This window comes from Helianthus annuus, chromosome 3 (genome assembly GCF_002127325.2).
Source record: "Helianthus annuus cultivar XRQ/B chromosome 3, HanXRQr2.0-SUNRISE, whole genome shotgun sequence".
NCBI classification, from domain to species: Eukaryota; Viridiplantae; Streptophyta; class Magnoliopsida; order Asterales; family Asteraceae; genus Helianthus; species Helianthus annuus.
The window spans coordinates 163,089,775-163,111,388 of record NC_035435.2 but is presented as its reverse complement, the minus strand read 5'-3'; the positions used below and the strand labels follow the sequence as shown (position 1 = coordinate 163,111,388).

The 21,614-nt window shown below is 36.7% G+C and overlaps 2 protein-coding genes across 2 annotated transcripts; both read right to left on the bottom strand.

Moving 5' to 3' along the window:
* Positions 1-12,054: 12,054 nt before the first annotated feature.
* Positions 12,055-15,098, bottom strand: LOC110930438 (zinc finger protein CONSTANS). The gene is made up of 4 exons (XM_022173738.2): positions 13,849-15,098; positions 13,559-13,735; positions 13,087-13,218; positions 12,055-12,519 (listed from the first exon to the last, which is right to left on the bottom strand). The coding sequence occupies exons 1-4, from the start codon at positions 14,395-14,397 to the stop codon at positions 12,409-12,411; spliced, it is 969 nt and encodes a 322-aa protein (XP_022029430.1). The 5' UTR covers positions 14,398-15,098; the 3' UTR covers positions 12,055-12,408.
* A 5,530-nt stretch (positions 15,099-20,628) lies between these two features.
* On the bottom strand, positions 20,629-21,162 carry LOC110932439. Its single transcript, XM_022175773.1, has one exon. The coding sequence runs from the start codon at positions 21,160-21,162 to the stop codon at positions 20,629-20,631; it is 534 nt and encodes a 177-aa protein (XP_022031465.1).
* Between the last annotated feature and the right edge of the window lie 452 nt (positions 21,163-21,614).

Below are 21,614 nucleotides of genomic sequence, written 5' to 3'. Positions count from 1 at the left end.
TACTATAAAGAGCCTTTAAGTGAAAATCTTGTCTATTAATTATATGTAGCATTGAAGCTACATGACCAGATCAGAGGAAGCCAATAGCCATCCGGTTGAGAACCGTGATGATGCAAAGTTCCTAGTGACTAGTGCCGAGTTGAAAGCGATTGTGAATGAAGCGGTTGAGAAAGCCTTAGCGCGACAGTACAGTGAGTACAGTGAAACCCGCAGTAGAACTCTGTCTGCACCACATGCGAAACCAAAGAATCATTCCGAGATTCGCAACAAGCCGCCACCTACTCCTCCCAAACCCAAGAAAGATGAGGATCGTCATTCCTCTAATGAAAACAGTGTTCACCCCAAGAAGCTTGTGGTTGATGAAGCCCCACGTGCTAAGGGTTGCACGTATAAGTATTTTGTGTCATGTAAACCTCGAGAGTTTACAGGGGAGAAAGGGGCAGTTGACTGTATGACATGGCTTGATGAGATTGAGACAGTGGTAGACATCAGTGGATGTGCTGAGAGGGATATGGTTAAGTTTGCATCCCAGTCTTTCAAAGGTGAGGCTCTAGCCTGGTGGGGAGCATTGATCCAGGCTTCTGGAAAAGCTACCCTGTACAGTATGTCTTGGGAGCAGTTTGTTGCTCTTATCAAGGAAAACTACTGCCCTCAGCATGAGGTTGAGCGTATTGAATCCGATTTCCTATCCTTGGTTATGAAGAACCTTGATTGCCAAGCATACCTCACCAGTTTCAACACCTTATCCAGATTGGTACCTTATCTGGTAACCCCCGAACCAAAAAGGATCGCACGTTTTATTGGGGGTTTGGCCCCTGAAATCAAGGCCAGTGTGAAGGCCTCGCGACCTGTTACATTCCGATCTGTCACCGACTTATCTCTGTCTCTCACTCAGGATGCAGCGAGACAGAGAGCTTTGAGAAATGTAGAGTCTGACAAGAGGAAACGTGAAGATGATAATTCACGTAGATCGAGCAAGAAACATAGGGGAAACCATGATGGTAAGAAGGGCTCTGAGGCCAGGAGGAACGAGCATCGGTCGGGCGATAAGCCCAAGTGCAAGACCTGTCAAAAGCACCATTTTGGGAGGTGCAGGTTTGAACAGAAATCCCAGTCTAAGATGTGTGGGATATGCAAGTCTTCTGAACACCAGACTCTTGAATGCAAGAAGTTAAAGGATGCAACTTGTTTCAGTTGCAATGAGAAGGGGCACATCAAGACTAACTGCCCGAAGAATGCCAAGAAGACGGAAGAAGGAAAGAAGACCAATGCCAGAGTCTTTCAAATGAATGTCCAAGAAGCCATCCAGAACGATAACGTCATAACTGGTACGTTTCTCATTAATGACGTTTTCGCAAGAGTATTATTTGATTCTGGGGCAGATAAGTCTTTTGTGGATAATAAGTTCTGTGAGCTGTTAGGATTACCTGTTAAAGCCCTTAGTGCTAAGTATGAGGTAGAGTTAGCAGATGGTACCTTAGAAACAGTCTCGACTGTGTTAGATGGATGTGCTATATCCATTAGGAACCACTCCTTTCCTCTATCCCTGCTACCCATCAAGTTAGCCGGTTTTGATATAGTATTGGGCATGGATTGGTTATCGCATAACCAAGCCCAGATCGTATGCAGTAGAAGGCAAGTAATAATCAAGACTCCATCTGGTGAGTCTCTCACCATTCAAGGAGATACGCGTCATGGATTACCTAAGCAGATGTCTATGCTCAAAGCATCCCAATGTTTGAAAAATGGTTGTGTCATCTATATGGCACAGGTAACCATTGATGAGCAAAAGCCGAAGATTGAAGATATTCCCGTTATATCAGAATACCCTGAAGTCTTTCCAGAAGAACTGCCTGGTTTGCCGCCAGACAGACAAGTAGAGTTCAAAATCGATATCGTTCCTGGAGCTGCACCTATTGCTAGAGCGCCTTATAGGCTAGCACCAACGGAGATGAAGGAATTAAGAACGCAGCTAGATGATTTGCTAGCCAAAGGTTTCATTAGGCCTAGTTCGTCTCCTTGGGGAGCACCGATTTTATTCGTCAAGAAGAAAGATGGTTCGATGCGTCTATGTATCGATTACCGAGAGCTCAACAAAGTTACCATTAAGAATAGGTATCCTCTACCCAGGATCGACGATCTATTCGATCAACTTCAAGGGGCAAGCTACTTCTCCAAGATCGACCTGAGATCGGGATATCATCAGTTGAAGGTTAAGGAAGAAGACGTGCACAAGACTGCGTTTAGGACTCGTTATGGCCACTACGAGTTCCTAGTAATGCCGTTCGGACTCACAAACGCACCTGCCGCATTCATGGATCTCATGAATCGCGTTTGCAAACCTTACTTGGATAAATTCGTCATCGTCTTCATTGACGACATTCTCATTTATTCCAAGAGTAAAGCTGATCACGAGAAGCACCTCCGCAGTATTCTAAAGCTGCTTCATCAAGAAAAGCTGTATGCAAAGTTTTCCAAATGTGAGTTTTGGTTGAGAGAAGTCCAATTTCTTGGACATGTGGTTAGTGAGCGTGGTATTCAAGTGGATCCCGCTAAAGTTGAAGCTGTCATGAATTGGCAGGAGCCAAAGACGCCTACGGAAATCCGCAGTTTCCTAGGTTTAGCTGGATACTACAGGAGATTCATCGAAAACTTCTCAAGAATTGCTGCACCCCTAACTTTGCTGACTCGCAAGAATAGCAAGTTCAATTGGGGGCCTAAGCAGCAAGAGTCATTCGATACTTTGAAGCTGAAATTAAGTAACGCTCCCGTATTGACGTTACCTGATGGGATTGATGAATTTGTAGTCTATTGTGATGCATCACACACCGGGATGGGTTGTGTGTTGATGCAGAAAGGCAAGGTCATTGCCTACGCTTCGCGACAAATGAAAGTGCACGAGAAGAATTACACCACTCATGATTTGGAATTGGGTGCCGTTGTATTTGCACTAAAATTGTGGAGGCACTATTTGTATGGCACTAAATGTGTGGTCTATTCTGATCACAAAAGCCTTCAGCACCTGTTCAACCAGAAAGAATTAAACATGAGGCAGCGACGTTGGATGGAAACTCTAAATGACTATGATTGTGAAATAAGATACCATCCCGGCAAGGCCAATGTAGTCGCAGATGCCCTAAGCAGGAAGGAAAGGATAAAGCCAATCAGAATCAATGCCAAAAGCATTGAGGTCAGGAATAGTCTGCATGAAAGGTTGTTAGCTGCACAGAAGGAAGCAGTGCTAGAAGCTAACTACCCTAATGAGAAGCTAGGAGTGACTGAAGAACAGTTATCCTATGGCAAAGACGGAATCCTGAGGTTGAATGGAAGAATATGGGTTCCTATTTTTGGAGGTCTTCGTGACGTCATCCTAAAGGAAGCCCACAGTTCCAAATATTCCGTCCATCCTGGAGCGGACAAGATGTATCAGGATGTAAAGGCAAATTACTGGTGGATAGGCCTGAAAAAGTCTATAGCCACCGATGTGGCTAAATGTCTGACGTGCGCTCAAGTTAAAGCTGAGCATCAGAAACCGTCAGGTTTACTACAACAGCCTGAGATTCCCACCTGGAAATGGGAAATGGTAACAATGGATTTCATTACCAAGTTGCCTAAAACACCGAAAGGAAATGACACTATTTGGGTGATAGTTGATCGACTGACTAAGTCAGCTCATTTCCTACCCATTAGAGAAACTTTCAGTTCTGACATGCTAGCCCAACTGTATATGGATAAGATAGTATCCCTGCATGGCGTACCAGTATCCATCATCTCTGATAGGGATACCAGATATACATCACACTTCTGGAAAAGTTTCCAAAGGTCTCTGGGTACGCAACTGAATTTTAGTACAGCCTATCATCCTCAGACGGATGGACAAAGCGAGCGTACTATTCAAACCCTGGAGGACATGCTTCGTGCATGTGTGATAGACCTAGGAGGAAGTTGGGATAGACACCTGCCTCTGATCGAGTTCTCATACAATAATAGCTACCACACCAGCCTTAAGGCTGCGCCTTTTGAGGCACTATACGGTAGGAAGTGCAGAACACCCATTTGTTGGGCAGAGGTAGGAGACGTTCAAGTATCAGGACCCGAATTAGTCCTGGAGACGACTGACAAAGTTACCCAAATCACTGAGCACCTAAAAGTTGCCCGTGATAGGCAAAGAAGCTATGCCGATGGTAAGCGAAAGTCCCTCAAGTTTGAGGTTGGCGATAAGGTTTTGCTCAAGGTATCACCTTGGAAAGGGGTAATGAGATTTCGCAAGAAAGGTAAGTTAAGCCCAAGATACATTGGACCATTCGAGATTATCGAATGTGTAGGATCAGTGGCTTATAAGTTGAACTTACCAGAAGAGCTTAGTGGTATTCACAATGTGTTCCACATCTGCAATTTGAAGAAATGTCTGGCTGATGAATCGCTAGTCATACCGCATACAGATGTGCATATTGATGAAAGCTTGAAGTTTATAGAAAAACCTGTGTCGATTGAGGACCGACAGGTAAAGAAGCTTCGAAGGAAGCACGTACCCATTGTCAAGGTTAAATGGGAGGGCCGCAGAGGTCCTGATTATACGTGGGAGTTAGAGTCCACGATGCAAGAAAAATACCCTCAATTGTTTCAGTAAATCTCGAGATCGAGATTTCTTTTAAGGGGGTAGGGATGTAACACCTCGAAAATTCCTGCCCATTAGAATAAAGGCACGTGTCATGTGTGACAGACGTGTCAGAAAAACCGGATTTAATAAAGAGATATGTGGTAGGATTTCTAATAAAAAGGGGCGTCATGTTATTTAAAATACCTCTGAACGACCCAAGGGCGACACGTTATTAAATCACCTCTGAGCGACCCGAAATTTTCATAAATCCCAAGATCCTTAAATCAATTGATGATCATCTCATTCGATAACCGGTTGCCCTCAAATAAATAAAGTTCCATCTTTATTAAGGGCTATGGAATTATAGGTTGTTACTACTCATAAATTAAATAAAATTCTTATGAATAAGAATTGTTATAAGCTTGGCCAACTCCTATGAAAGTCCAAGACTCACTTCTTTGAATCTCCGTCAAAATACAAGTCCCTTAATAGGTTGATATGAATGGGGAACATGTAAGAAGAAGTAAGGCATGCAATGGCTGGTCTTGAAGGCCCCACATCTGAAAAGAGATAGCATGCTTCGGGTATTGTGGTTGCATGGTCAAGACTTAAAAGTTTGCAAACTTTTGTCTTCTGGCCATCGCTTACGGACCGCAAGGCCCTTGGCTTACGGTCCGTAAGCAGGGTACCTGGGAATGTTCCGCATGGATCGGTTACGGACCGCAAAGCCCTAGGCTTACGGTCCGTAAGGTGGGCACCTGAACCATGTTTCAGTAAAGTCTGTTACGGACCGCAAATCATGTAGCATACGGTCCGCAAGAGGTCCTTACGGACCGTAAGGCCTCAAGCTTACGGTCCGTAAGACCGTCGCTGGCAGTATGTTTTGGACAGCTGCCTGTCCAGCCCTTTAACCGACTTAAAACGTAAAATTCTGATTCTATGGGCTTCCTAGGCAGTATATAGACCCTTAGGGACATTTGGGTTGATGTTGTAACTACCCTAGACTTGCTTGTCAAGATCTTGGAGCTTCTAGTTCACTATATAAAGAGCTTGAAGTGTGATCATATGAACTTGCTCATTTGGAACTTTGGCTAAAAGCTCTCTGGAACTCCTCTGGTCACCAACACATTTTCTTAGGCTCTCTAATCCATCTTAGGACTCTTGTAAGTGTCCTTAACCATCTTTAATCCTTTCTAGCTTAGTTAATTAAGTAAAAGTCAAACCGTCGTAATTAAGGTTTGACTTCGTGATTAAGCATAATGTGCTTTGTCTAATCACGAATTAAAAATACCTTTAGGAAGGTAATTAAGTGGGTAACAAACCCTTAAAAGGGTGTTTCTAGATTCCCACTCTAAGCATGTCAATTGTCGAGTCAAAGCTAATTATAAAAAGTCAACAGAATGCTTAATTTCGAATTAACGCATAATTAGCAATGTAAGTTGTATGTAACCTGTTTGAACATTAATATAACTTGGTAATAAGTATAAGAACATGTTCCAACATGTTCAACTCGACAATTTTCTGTTTAGACCCGGTTCGGAACCGAAAGTCGCATAGTTTGACTTTCGCTTTGACTTTCAGTTCTGACCCGTTTTAGTTAAGATTACAAATACCTTAGAGCTTCTTTTGAACCTATTAACATGTTAGTATATCCTCCTGTGATTATACAATGTGGTTCATTAGATATCTTGTTCATATGCATGTTTCCGTTAAATGCCCATATGTTGACCATTATGCCCGAATGTCCAAAAATTAAAATTTTTGAAAATGTAAAAGGGTAGACACCTTAGTTACTGAAATATAAAGTTGTCCCCAAAATTTGACATCAGTTTGAGGTCTAGATTAAGAGTTATGCTCGTTAGCGTAATTAGAAGCTTTCTTAATAAATAATTAGCGTATTTAACGCATAACCTATCTAAACCCGAATTTTATACCAAAACTTTATACCCACTGTTATATAATAATATTTTGGGAATTTTAAAGATTTTTATTCATTTTTAGGCTGAGCATAACTATAGGGTCTAAGCTTATTTCGGCTTATGCCGGTTTTACCCTTTTTGGTCCTAAAATGAGTTTTACATAACCTTTTGACCCCAAACCTTTTCCTACTGATTTGTTATATTAAATATGATATTTTGAACCTTCTGGAAATATAAAAATATCAGCTTTCCTTTTAAAACCCGGAAATGGCTCCAAATCGCCTTTTTAGGCATTTTTACGACATAGTATATGTCAGAACGAGTTTATATATAAAAGGTCTAATACCTACTGATATATTTTATAAAAATATATATTATAACAATAGACTAAAGTTGGAAACTCAGACTTTCCGTTTATACCCTTTTTAGCCTATGTAAAAGTACCAAAATGCCCTTATGAGGCGTAATTGGCGTATAAAAACATTTGGGGCATATTTGGACATACCTTACTGATATTACAATATATTTGGTGCATATAATCTCAGGAAAACTTGCATATGACTTGTGAGGTTACTCGTTACGCACTTTCGCGTTCGGATCGGCTTATGTGACTAGTTCACGCATATTAGCCGAAACGGGTCAAACCATATCATCTAAGTCTCAAAATACAGAATGTGTTTAGTTTAATACAAGTATCCAAGCTTGTAGGGTCTAAATCACATTCCTTTCCGGTTTTCGCATTCCTCGCGATTAAACCATATTTATTCTTCGAAACTAACCGGTCTAAGCTTAGGCTATGTTAAAAGACCCGTTAGGATTCTAATAGGTTATTATAACCTTCGTTCCAGAATAGGAGCCCAGTAAAAGACACGTGCATTTTTTTGAAATTGTGGTTATACTTGCTCAGGTAAATACTTTTAACTTATTTTCCCTTATACGGGCTTGGGGGTACGGTATATAAAATACCGCTTGGTCGGGCGATTGACCCCATCTCATTAGTAGTTGGGTATTATCAATGGGACCCGTTTAAAAACTTGGTGTTGTTTGTTTTTATGCCTTTGGGAGCTTAATGACCATGTCCCGGATATCCTTGGCATCATTTTTGGCCACGACCTTGACACCCGGGTGTAGGCGTACACCCGGTATTATGTCCATTATTTTTAAGGTATTAACGTTGGCTTCCCGCCGCGGACTTATACCATGTGGTGTGTCATTTAACCTTAAACCCGATATGACTCGGGCGACTGAACGGTTAACAAACATGCAAATCTTTTACAAGTTTAACTCTGATTAAATATTCCCAAGTTATAAAATGATTTGTGCCTTGTGCATTTAAAACCAATTTTTAAATATTTTCAAAATGAGTCAGTTAAATTGTATTTACCAGTGCAAACTCACGTATTTTCCCCAAAAAGATTAAGTGCAGGTGCTATACGCAATAGGCTGGTTTCTCCTTAGCATCGTAGAGTCTCGCAAGCTTTTGGGATGCATATATCTGTTGAACAATTTCTTTCTTTTTCTTCGATCCGCCTGTGGATCTATTTTGACTGGTTGTGATACTTGATATTACAATTAATAGTTGAAATAAATCTATTTTCATTTGCTTCCGCTGTGCATTATAATTTGTGTTGTTTGACATATGATGATATCAACTACGTCACATAATCCCCCACCGGGCCCACCGGTGACACGTGGAAATTAGGGGTGTGACACTTCTTCCTTCACGAATTTGGCAGGAATACTTCATCACTTTGGCTCTCAAATCATCTAAATCATCGTAATTCTTCCACAATCAACCAAGTCAATCATGCAAGCATCATTCTTTCAATCTTTTGAAGATCAAATCATAAACAAGAGCGGCTAGACCACCCGTGATCATCTCCGAGACTAGGGTTTGTGTTAGAAACTGGGTTGTCTGATATTTATGAACTTTTGGATTGGGATTTGGCTAATCTTCGGTTAGTTTATCTTATTGTTACTTGTTTTCGGTTAAACGATTGTTGGATTATCGTAGACATAATTGTTCTTCAGTTATTTGGTTTGTCATCAACAACTGGGATTAAATTCTAAGTTGGCATTGTTCTTTAACCTTTAACCATTGAACTTGTTTGTGTTTATGAAATCTAGGATTGGTAATTAATTAGGTTACTATTCAGTTGCATCAATATTTCAGTTTCGATCGTGGATCATTGCAATCAAATATATTATTTGTTAATTATTTATCAAAACAAGTAGTTTACAAATCATGTCTATGTGATTTCCAATTGGTAGTAATTAGGTTATGCAAGTTCCTACACAACCTGAAAACCCGGAGATTGGTCCTTTTTCTCGTATTGTTTACAACTACAATTTCCATTCGTTTTCATAATAATTATCACAATCAGCAAAAAGCAATTAGTTTAGAATTAGATAATCATTATAAACAATGAACTTTAACACTTTCCACTAATTCCACGTGGATTCGACACCCTACTTACTCTTTACTAGTAAAGGTGATTAGGACACTTTTAATTATATTTTTGACCGACCTTACGACATCGATCATTTGGTAACCGATAACAGTTTTTATGTATGTAATTTGGTATAGACATTCTAAGGGTTTTCCCTAATAGTTCGAGGGCCATGTACGACTAGAACATGTGACCCTGAAATATAAACTTATACATAAAAAATGGACTTCTTAAATGTAAACTTAGAAAGGTTGAAAATAAATTAGTTTTGTGAAATAAAAAAAAATTGTGGGTTGAAAATGAATTAAACCAACTCTTGAGGGACTATCTGTAGAATTCTATAAAACAAAATGTATAACTAAAACCTCCTATAGCAAGACTAGTACCTGCATCTATTTGGATCTAAGGTTTTAAATGAGTTAGTTAGCCGATTATCTAATAAAAACAAACTAAACACATATGCTCTTTACACCCAATACGTTATACTAAAAAAAAATTGGGCCATCGAGATAATCGGCCCTGGGAAGTCCCTGAGCCGACTTGGCCTTGGATATTTGTTTTGTTCCTTATCTGAAACGGTTCATGTTATATCCTTAATTTAAATGATGTTGTATTTACATCCTTTGTTCATGCAATATGATAAAATTATTGTTTTAGTGTCTAAATCAAGAGAATTTGAAGCATTTTTCGGAAAGTGTACCCTCTAGTATTGTATTCTTAAGGACCAATTTCTTGCTATCCAGTAGAGTAACTAATAACAACTTAATAAAGATAAAACTAGTATCAACGATATTAACACAACTAGGTTCTTGGTTTATTTTGTGATGTCATACCCATACATTAAATTATATAATCTATAGAAACCTATGGTACAATACATTTGTTGGAGCAAAAATCCGTCGTTTGGGACCTTGCGGCTCGCATTGTTGATCCATGGATATTGGGTTAAAAAGTTGATCCAAACAACAAAGTTTCATCAGCAAAACTAGAGTAAAGTACAATTTCCATTCCCGTGGTTTACACTCCTTCTCACATACAGACCCTATTTGAAAAAAAAAAAAAACCGGTCATTCCAGTCCATGTGGTTGTCAATTGGAATCAATAACGTCCCTCCTAACATTTGTTGTTAGTCAACGGTTAGTTGACCGAGGTAAAGGTGTCTTTTCAACTCAACTTCAAAAGACAATTGTGTCTTTTGAAACCTGCCCGATATGTCGTAAAGCTTGTATGGATAAATATGGGGAGCACGCAGTTCACTGTAAAGAGCTCCCTGGGTTTAAATATCGGCATGACTGGGTGCGAGATGTTTTGGGGGACATTTTAAGAAGAGCTGGGATTTCGGCTAAGAAAGAGGCCCCTGTGAATTTCCTCACGGACCCTATGGAAGGGAGATCTACTCTGCGACCAGCGGATCTGCTCGTCTTTGGCTGGGCTGGGGGGAAACATGCTTGTGTAGACCTCACGGGGGTTTCCCCTTTGGTTGGTTTAAGGGAAAACGGATTTGTAGCTGGACTAGCAGCAAGAAAGGCAGAATCAAAGAAAGTGGATAAGCACGCTAAAGCTTGCGCAGAGAACCACCATGTCTTTATCCCTTTTGCCTTTGATACTTTTGGCTCCCTAGCGCCAGAAGCCATCAACTTCTTGACGAGGGTTCAACGGGTTATCCACAGCAATTGTTCGACCCCAAGGGGGCAGGGGTTTGTGTTCGGGAGGTTGGGGTTTGCAATTCAGAAAGGGTTGGCGGCGCAGCTTGTTGCCCGTCTACCTTCTGTTTTGATGTAACTTAACAAGTTTTCTGGTTATATCAATCGTTTGTTGTCTAAAAAAAATAAAAAAAAAATAAAAAAACCATTACCCCATCCAGATCCCCAATTCATCTCTATATCTTCTTATTTGAGTATCATCTTCATCTATGATCATCATATCATCATCTTCATTGAAGGGAAATTGAGTATAGCAAATGAAAATTGAGTATAACACATTCTCAATACAATGATTTTTCTGTGCAACTTCAATACCAAAAAGATGAAGATGGTGAAGGTTATGACGAAAACTACCTGATAATTTAGTAGAGGAACAATGTTCTTGACATCATCATGACCTTCGCCATCTTCATCTTTTTGGTATTGAACTGATTATAGAGAGATTGGTTCCAACTATTCCTTGCGTGGTCTTTTAAATTATCAGGTAGGTTTCATCAACTTCCGAGCTAAGCACATCGATTGGTGAAATATAAAATACAAATGCAGGTTATAACTTCTTAATAGTGGGTCAATAGAGTTAGTGCACATCCAAACCATTGCTCAAAAGTGGTACATTTTTACACTGTTTTTGCTGCCAGCATTAGTCATTTAACAGATACAGTATCGTTGAACTAACATACGTTTACAAAAAGGACGTTACTGATTCCAATTGACAACCACAGGGACTGGAATTACCGTTTTTTTTTCAAATAGAGTCTGTAATGTGAGAACGAATGTAAACCGCAAGGACGAAAATTGTACTTTACTCGCAAAACTATAACACTATTAGCCTCACCATAGTGAGGACAGATTTCTCCTTGCAATCAAACTTTAACGTAAAAATATGTATATGTTTAGTGTTAGTGAGACTCGAGTAAGACCGTAAAACTTTGCTTTGTTGACAAGAATGGGTACTTATAGCTTTTACTAGAAGCATCGTTTCGGTCTTTTGTTTTATCATGCAATAAAACACACATCCCCTAACCTAAACTTATGAGCTTGTTGTTCGTGACTTTTTCTTCAACCAAGAATAAGGCTTTATTATAAAGAAATGTAATGAAATATTATGATTTCATCTTTATAATCCGATCAACTAACTTATTAATTATTATTTACTGGTGGTCTATTGACAAAGTCAAAACCTTTAAACACCTGGGTTTGAGAGGAGGAGATGACATGGATTAAAAAAAATTGCCGTTAAAAAAAAACACTAACTTATTATCCGGTAAGATTTTTTTTAATGCCAATGAATTACAAATTTTGTTACATCATATGATAAGAAGATGTAAGAATACATGTTTGATCTAAACGAAAAAGCATAGTGCAAGAGAATATAAATGATAGAAAAGCAAATGTTCCCAATTTTTATACTCATAATAATGTTACCTTACAAATTGCATTTATAAACTATATAAAGTTCAAAGCAAACTATAATGCTTTATACGACAACTTGTTTCCTTTCTCTTCTGACCCCCTTTCCAACCTGCTGCGTCTCAACTTTGATCTTACACCAACAATTTAATTTTTAATAATAATAATAATAATAATAATAATAATAATAATAATAATAATAATAATAATAATAATCTAGGAACATTTTTATTAATTTTTGTAGCCATGTAACTCTCTAAGTCTAAGATCAACCGATCTAATAGGATATCTCCATGAAATTTTGAAGGAAGCTAGTTATTTTGATATTATTTAGGAACATAGCTAAATTGATGAAATTGGGTGGTGGGCATGTGGGTGTTGAAAAAGTGTTGTCTTGGTATTCCTTCATAGTAATATTCTTCTTGCAACCCTTCCATCTGCAAATAACAAAGAAAATCAATTGTTAGAGTGGAAACAATAACCCTAAAATGTTTTGGAATGACTACCTTATCAACTTTTCTATTTTATTTTTCTTAAAATTAGGTATATGTTACTAAGATGTGACTCAAAACATTTTTTCTTCAGGCGAGACTCGAACCCATAACCTCCACATTGGAAGGTCATGGAACTTCCAATACACCAGAAGCTCATCGGCTTGTATCTCATGTTACTAAGATGTGATTTGTTGGACATATTAATATGACGTGTATAAAGAAATTAGTTTTGGGATTTTCTCTATTTTTAAATGTTTTAATTTACATACTTTTTTAACGATAAAGAATGAGATGATAAAGACATCTTTTAAAGTTTCCTTTTTTTGTTAATGTCATTATTTGTGAATTCGAAATAAATCAACCACAATTTACTAATCAGGTTTGATTCTGAAAATAATATCATAAATCATTTGTTTTATAAAAACAAAGTTTGATGTAGCACATGATTTAAGTAAAACATTCTACTATATTTAGTATTAGTATATGAATAATATTCAAGAGAAAACATACCCACAATTCATCTTCATCCTCATACCGTTGAAAATTTAAAGCTTTAGGAGTCGTTTCTTCAGGCTCATCGTTACGTGCAAATCTCCCACGAATTCTTGGCCGATTATCAGCAAGAGTTTTTCGACATGCATACTTTACATATAAAAACAAAGAAAGTTAGTAAATACGAAGTATATCATGCATTCAACGTATAAACTTTCGCTTTTGCTATAAATGAAATTAATTACCTTTATTTTGATTTACAAGTTTTTTGTTATTCATGACATGTAAAATCTATCATACAATGTCACAAGTCAAATAATGTTGCCATTCTTTTGAATTTAACACATACACAATTACATATACATATTATACATGTTGGAAACCAGGTCTATTTAACAAGAAATAACTCTTTGATTAAAATTGAAAGTACCTGATTTCCAACTATACGTACATGTTACACATATTTATTTAATTGGTGAAATTTAATTACCTTAATTGTCTTGTTAAAATTTCTTTGTGTCCTTTTGGCTTTGTATCTTAAGATTCTTTCTTTCCTTTCTTCTGGGCTGTAACGACCCACCTTAAAATTTCCTTCCTCCATGAGCGACCCTTCAGTCGCTAATGGACTTGACGACAATGTTTGACTTCGATGATTGTTTTTCAAGCTCTAAAAACCAAAAAAAAAAATATTGCACAAGTTATATCAAGTTCAAAATTAAAAATGAACCCATGTGACCAAAAAAGTAAATATTAAACATGCATATGATAAAGAGGACTAACTTGTAAATCACCAGCACTACAAACTTTTCTCATGTGGCTTGAACTAGAAGAGAAGTCATGAAGACTTGAGGACTCAATCAAGCTATCAAATTTTGGTTGAAAAAGAAAACCATTTGGTCTTCCATCAAAAGATTTACTACTAAAGCTCCTTTGCATCATTTTCATTGCATTTTCATACCCACCATAGCTATGAGGCAAGAAAGAATTGTTGTTGACATAATAGTCATAAAAGGGTGGTTGTCTTTCTTCTGTTTTGACCTCAAGATTGCACAAATGTAGAGAATTTACTGAATTGCCCATTTGGTTGAGAGAAAGATTCTCAAGTTGGTGGCTTGGTGGGGAGGAAGAAAGGAGGGTGGTGGGGGTATTGGTGGGGGCAATTTGGTCAATTTCATCAAATGGTGGGTCAAGATTTTCATGGGTCAAAGGGTTCAAGTTGTAGTTATTTTCTTGAAAGGCTTTGAGGATGTCAATGGAGGAAGAATCACTCAATGGAGAGAAGGGATCAGTGAAGAAACACTCTTCAAATTCAAACAAATCAGAAGACATTGAGTATGATTGAACCTTGAATTAACATACAACAATAAACAATTTCTTGTTTTTGACTAAAGATAAAACACCAACTTGTGACAATATGATTGATACTTTTGGTCACTAAAAAGGGTGGAACTAGAGCAATAAATCTTTTTTTTACTATAAAAGGTGAAACTTGAACTTATGACTTTTATTGAAAAGATAAAAGGAGATGGTGAAATTCAAACATAAGGCAATCTTGAAAAGGGCAATTGTCCTTTTATATCATGACTTTGATAAAGTAAAACGTGAATTTCCGACAATCTTGAAAAGTCACGTTTTAATAAAGAAAAAGGGTAAAAACTGAATCTTTGACGATTGAAGACCAAATTTTCTTCCTTTTTAACCACTTAAAAACGTTAAACTTGAACGCTAATGATCTTGAAAAGGGTGAAAACTTAGAATCTCACCCTTTTTGGAGCAAAATTTTACGACTTGAAACTACAATAACCGATACTCTTTCTTTCTTGATCAATGACAAGGGTGAAACTTGAATATATTTCAATCCTTTGTAATGTTTGAAGGTTTATGATTGGAGAAACAAGAACCAACAAGAGAGAAGACACTATTTGAGGGTGGCAAAAAAACAATTGAAAGCAAGAGAGAAAGATGGCACTTTCTCTCTTTAAAGAAGTAGGGGACACCATTCTTTTGGCAAGAGTATGGCAGTTTAAAAGCATCAACTTCTTGTGACAATACAACAAAAAACAATAAAAAAAGTAGTCCACTTACACTATATTATATATTATAAGAAGGTTTCTAAAGACACCCTTGACCTTTGCCTTCTTTGCAAAATCTCACTCCTCATAAAAACTGGGGAATATAATTTATCAAACTTTGATGGTAAGGTGTCTTACATAAACATTTGACATTAAGATACGAATTTGTATGTTTTACAACATACACATTGGGTGTGCTTACTAGTTGAAGTCACAACACACATGATTTTTATCAAATAACCATCAGATCACTCTTTTCTAAAAGCGTTTTTTTTTTCTTTTTTTTTATTTAAACAAAACAATATTCTACCACAATATGTTTATTGGCATCTTCAACAAATATACAAAATTGTAGTTATTGTTAGACTTAATATAGTTTCATCTAAGAAGACGGGCCAGGAGACCAGGACCCATTTTACCTGAGATTAAAGTAACTAGTTATGTTGTCTCACATATAAAAGATTTGTACTTTAAGTTACACAATAATCAGCCACTAAAGCAGGGGCGGAACCAGAGAGGGATCAATATTCAAGAGGGTTCGCTAATCCCCCGGCCATAGAAATTTATTGGATTTGTATATATAATAATGAGATTTTTTATAGGAAAAACCATGATTTGGACCCTCTGGTTGTAGTCGGTAGAGAAGATTACGTTATTATGACCCTTCGATAAGTAAGTTTGGATTCCACCACTGCTCTAAAGGGATTGATGTTATGACCCTTCGATAAGTAAGTTTGGATTCCGCCACTGCTCTAAAGGGATTGTTGTTAACTTATTTAAAAAAAAATCACCAAGTATTTTAGATTCTGAAAACACCATTTTGTTTGTATCCTTCCTCATGGGCCATGTAAGATGATTTATTGATTTCCAATTGCCATCAATATCCCAATCGCATCCTTGCTTTGGCATAATAGCCATGCATGACAAACCATTGACGTCAACATTTAATGGTGAAAAATAAATACATAAAGAAATGCTACACAAACGAGTGTGGCAAAAGTAAGGGGTTATAATCATGAAAAGTTAACAACTTTTTAAAATTACATTAAAAAAATCACTTTATTCAACCTTAGTATAGCAAAGTTAATAAAGTTGTTTAAAATACGCTTACATTTAAATTTGTTTAAATTATACTTACATTTCCAAATTCTAATACATAACTTGTCGAAATTAATAGAATGAAATCTAACGTTTAAAGATATTTGAAGAAACAAGGCCCGAACTCTCCGCTTGGATCAAATGCTTCCACCAGATTGTCCTCTAAGTATTGATGGGTCACAAGTACAAACTATTGCCTGTAAAACAGAAACATCGTTAGCCTCACCACATGAAGATGAATCTTCATGTGACCACCCTCCGTCATAAGAATAAGTATGTGTTTAGGGAGAAATCAAGTATGAGTGAGGAAGGAGTAGAGATTGCAAGTTACCTTTCCTTCATGACCTCACTTGTATTTATACTAGGTTTAGTTGCATGTCGCTTTCCAATGGAATGGTGATCCTTAGTCCTTACTAGTCGTAACTAATTGATGGCGACATATTATCTTCTCCTATTGGTGAATCTCCCCTCAATGCGATGAGTGATGCTATCCCATATCAACATGGGTCGGGTATTTACCAATTCATGAAGAGTATATTGTTACCCGTTTGATTATACAAGGATCCGGGTCTATATCTTTCCAATATTGATTTGGGTCATTTTCTGATAACAAAAGATATATAAATTTGAAATTAAAGCAATCAAAAATTTAAATATTGACTTGGGTAATTTTCTGATAACAAAAGATATATAAATATGTATTTGAAGCAATTAAAAATTCAGTAATTCACCAGACAATGTTGCATGTTGGCAATATGTATACAACCTTCACATATGTCATGATTGTCTAATCCTAGTCGACATTTTATTGTGAATTTAGTACATATGTAATTCAAACGCATCAATACTATTAGATTAATGGATATTTTTAAAAGAATACGTTGATTATAATGATATTAAAAAAGATAAAAAAAAATAAAAGAATACGTTGATTATAGTGATATTAAAAGAATTAACAATTTATCAAGTTAAAAACTAAGTTTTGTACTTATGGTAATGGACAGTTTTTTTCTATTAGACTGGATCAGGCCCAAAGTTTATCTCTAAATCCCAAACATATAAAATATGTTTGGGTTTCAGCCCGTGTTTGCCTTATGAGCCCAGCTCATTTTTTTTTTTCACGTGTATTTTAAAAAATACAGATTCTTGGAGGTTAATAATTTAAGGTTGCCCTCCCTCAACCTCCTCCTCAATTCTTGACACGTCCTGTTAACTCGACTACTTGACTTGAATACGACACAAAAAAACAGGTTTGGGTCGAATAACACGACTCATTTAAAAAACAGGTTGTGTTTGGGTTGACCAGTATAAAAAAAATAGAACAAGTTTAGGTTGACCCATTAACCTGTTTAACTATCTAGAAAAAAATCTTTTATATTATTTATTTTGCTTTATTTTACATGGTTAGTTATAAGAGTAAATTACTTTTTGAGTTCTTGTGTTTTAGTGGTTTTAACCATTTGAGTCAAAAATCAAAATGTTTAACGTCCTGAGTCCCTAGACGATTTTTTTTATAACCTTTTGAGTCCTTGTGGGTCCATTTTTTAACCTTTTGAGTCAATTTTTTTTAAACAAAAATGGACTCAAAACATTATAAAATGAACAAAATTACAGACACTTAACTAACTAGCTTAACGGAAAACTAACTTCCTAACGGCCAACGAACTATTGATTAACAAAATCTATCAAAAGTACAATATAAAAAGCTAACTATACAACTTAAATAAACCAACACCCCCCTCAACTTGGAGAGTAGAACACCATGTTTCTGACTTGGAAGACTCTTTGTAAACATGTCAGCCGATTGATCAATTGTAGAAACATGAGAAAGTGAAATAAGACCTTCCTGCATTTTTTCTCGAACAAAATGACAGTCCAAATCAATATGCTTTGTCCGTTCATAATAAACTGGACTTTTTGCAATATGAATAGCAGCTTGACTATCACACTTTAAAGGAATGGGAGTGATAGAAGAAATGGAAAACTCATGAAGTAATCTAGTGAGCCAAGTCAATTCAGCAGTAACTCTTCTCATAGAACGATACTCAGCCTCTGCATAACTTAAGGAAACTGTCACTTGTTTCTTTGATTTCCATGAAATGGGACTGCCACCAAGAGTAATAAAGTATCCAGTAACAGATCTTCTTGTATTTGGACAGGAAGCCCAATCATAATCACAAAAAGCTTCTAACTTGTAGGTTGGAGAATTGTTAAAAAATAACCCTTGATCGAAGGTGCCTTGAACATAGTTCAAAGTATGAACCGCAGCCTCCTAGAGGAACATGTGGTTTAGTCATAAACTGAATAAGAAATTGTATTGCAAATGAAAGATCTGGTCTTGTGTGTGTCAAGTAGTTGAGCATACCTACTAATCTTCTATATTGCAAAGAGTCATGATAAAGAATACCAACTTCAGTAGGTAATTGGAGATTAGGAGGAAGAGGACAAGCCCTGGGTGTGGGACCAACAAAAGCTTTGAATTCTTGCAGCAAATCTTTAGCAAATTTTCTTTGAGTCATGACAGTACCTTTTGGTATATGCAAAACCTCAATTCCAAGAAAGTAATTAAGGGTTCCAAGATCTTTGATTTTAAAAGTGTTATGAAGAAATGACTTCAAATCTTCCATTTCTTGATCATTATTGCTGGCAAGTAGGATATCATCAACATATACAGCAATATGACCAATTGAGTTACCCATTCTTTTGGAAAATAATGAATGATCGTTGAAGTGTCTCTGCCATGTTGAAGTGTGGAGGCATAACAAAGACAACCGAAGGCTCTAAGATGTGTGTAGGTTGGACATTTTCCAGAAAAACGCTTCATGAGGACTTTTACCACTTAATAATTTTGTTGGAAACAGATTGATTAAGTAAGTGGCAGCAAGAACACACTCACCCCAAAATTTAAGTGGTAATTTTGATTGAAAGAGAAGGGCTCTTGAGGTTTCTAACAAGTGTTTGTGTTTTCGTTCGACTTTACCATTCTGCTGTGGAGTGGCAACACAGCTTGTTTGATGTATAATGCCTTTAGAAATGAGATATTGAGCATGAGAAGGTGCTGAACCTAGCTCAAGAGCATTATCAGACCGTAAACATTTACCTTTCTTGTTAAACTGTGTTTCAACCATTTCAATAAAATTTTGTAAAACATTGAAAACATTACTCTTAGTGGAAAGAAGGCGAGTCCATGTGACCCTGCTAAAATCATCCACTATTGTAAGAAAATTTTTGAATCCATTATAAGTAGATGTATGATATGGACCCCATACATCAACATGAATTAGATCAAATATTGCAGTTGTTTCTCGTTTACTATGAGGAAAAGGCAACCTATGTTTTCTTGCTTTTGGACAAATTGGAGAACATTCAATCTCATCAATATGAGTAGAAGAGAATACAGACAATTGTTTGAGTTTATACAAAGGTAAATGGCCTAGCCTATCATGCCATGTTCTGCCACTAACAACAGGATTACAATAGGACTGCCTTATTCTAGAATCAAAGACACTACTAGTTGGATAGCGTATCTCATTGTTCTTGAGAAGATAAAGCCCATCAATGAGTTTACCAAGAGCCACTGGCCTCTTCAGAGAAGGGGCCTGCAATACACAAGATCTGTCTGAAAAGAACACTGGACCTTTTGTTTGAATACATAATCTTGCAATGGACAGCAAGTTATGTTTGAATTCTGGTACTAGTAACACATCGTGTAAAGACAGATTTGGTAATAACTGGACAGTTCCAACTTTAGTGGCAATGATAGTTTGTCCATTAGGCAAATGAATAGAAACTGGTTTAGAAAGAACTTTGAGATTTGTGAAAAGTCTTTCATCAAAACACATGTGATCATTTGCTCCAGTATCTATGATCCAATTAGAATTAGGAATAGACAAAAAGCAACAAGCCATTATACCTGCAAAGTTGGCATACTTGATTTCAGAAGTTGAAGAATTATCATTGTTGTTACCCTGAGGTGATCCAGCAGCATTGTTCACTTGACTTTGTTGAAGAAACTGAATTAACTGTTGACACTGTTCTGGTGTAAGGCTAGTTCCAGAAATCGTCATGTGAGCATGAGAATTTAGTTGACTACCATCATTCACACAAGCATTAGCAGTAGTATTCTTTGATTTTGTGAATTTGTAATCCTTTGGAAAACCAATTAATATATAACACTTGTTCATAGTATGTCCAGGTTTCTTGCAATGATTACAAACTTTTGCTTGATGCTTACTTTGAACATTCATAGATAATATATCAGGAAATGGTTGTGTAGCAGGATGAATCTCTTTCTGTTTCTCATCTTGTATCAAAAGAGAATAAGCTATGCTAATTGATGGTAGAGGTTGCATCATTAAAATACTTCCTCTAACATTTTCATATGCAGAATTTAGACCCATAAGAAACTGTATAAGTCGTTGTTCCTCTTCTTTCTTAGCAAATTACATGCAGGAACAGTAGATAAAGAACCTAATTCATCCCATATACTCTTGATTTTAGTGAAGTAAGCAACTATACTAGTGTTACCTTGTGAAATCTCACATAAACTCTTCTGCAACTGATAATGTTTTGCTCCATTAGCCTGTCCATATCTATCATTCAATTCTTTCCAAAGTTGTTCAGCAGTTTGAACATACAAAACACTTTCACTGATGTCTCTTGAGAGAGTATTGATTATCCATGAAATCACCATATCATTGCATCTGCTCCAGAGACTAGGGTTTGTAGAATTTGTGATAGTTCCATCAACAAATCCGAATTTGTTCTTCGCTGATAAAGCAATTGATATTGCTCTTTTCCACGATCCAAATCCAGATCCACCAAATTGTTTAGAAACTAAGATCATTCCAGGATGATCTGACGGATGAAGATAGAGAGGATTTGAAGCATCAATTGGTGACGAATTTGAATTGGAAACAGACATGATTTGAAATTGATTGAACAATAATCAATTTCGGACAGAACTGAAACGAAATTGAAACAATCGATTGAACGAAATTGATTGATGATGAAAGTTAGGGTTTACGGAAACGAATATCAGAGAGAAGCCTGGTCTGATACCATGTTGATTTTGAAGAAAAGAAGAAGAGAATGAAATGGGGAAGATGATCTCATTCATTAACCAAAATAGTATTTAACCTAATTACAGACACTTAATTGACTAGCTTAACGGAAAACGAACTTCCTAACGGCTAACTAACTATTGATTAACAGAATCTATCAAAAGTGCAATATAAAAAGCTAACTGTACAACTTAAATAAACCAATAAAATTGGACTTAAAACGTTATAAAATGAGCGATCAGGGACTCAGAGTGTTAAACTTTTTGATTTTGGACTCAAGTGGTTAAAACCATTAAAACACAAAGACTCAAAA

Coding starts and splice junctions, on each gene's coding strand:
- LOC110930438 (XM_022173738.2), bottom strand. CDS start 14,397: ATGTCTTCTGATTTGTTTGAATTTGAAGAGTGTTTCTTCACTGATCCC. Junction 13,219..13,558: donor ATTTTAACAAGACAATTAAG/GTAATTAAATTT, acceptor TTATATGTAAAG/TATGCATGTCGAAAAACTCT. Junction 12,520..13,086: donor AGGATGAAGATGAATTGTGG/GTATGTTTTCTC, acceptor TGTTATTTGCAG/ATGGAAGGGTTGCAAGAAGA.
- LOC110932439 (XM_022175773.1), bottom strand. CDS start 21,162: ATGTCTGTTTCCAATTCAAATTCGTCACCAATTGATGCTTCAAATCCT.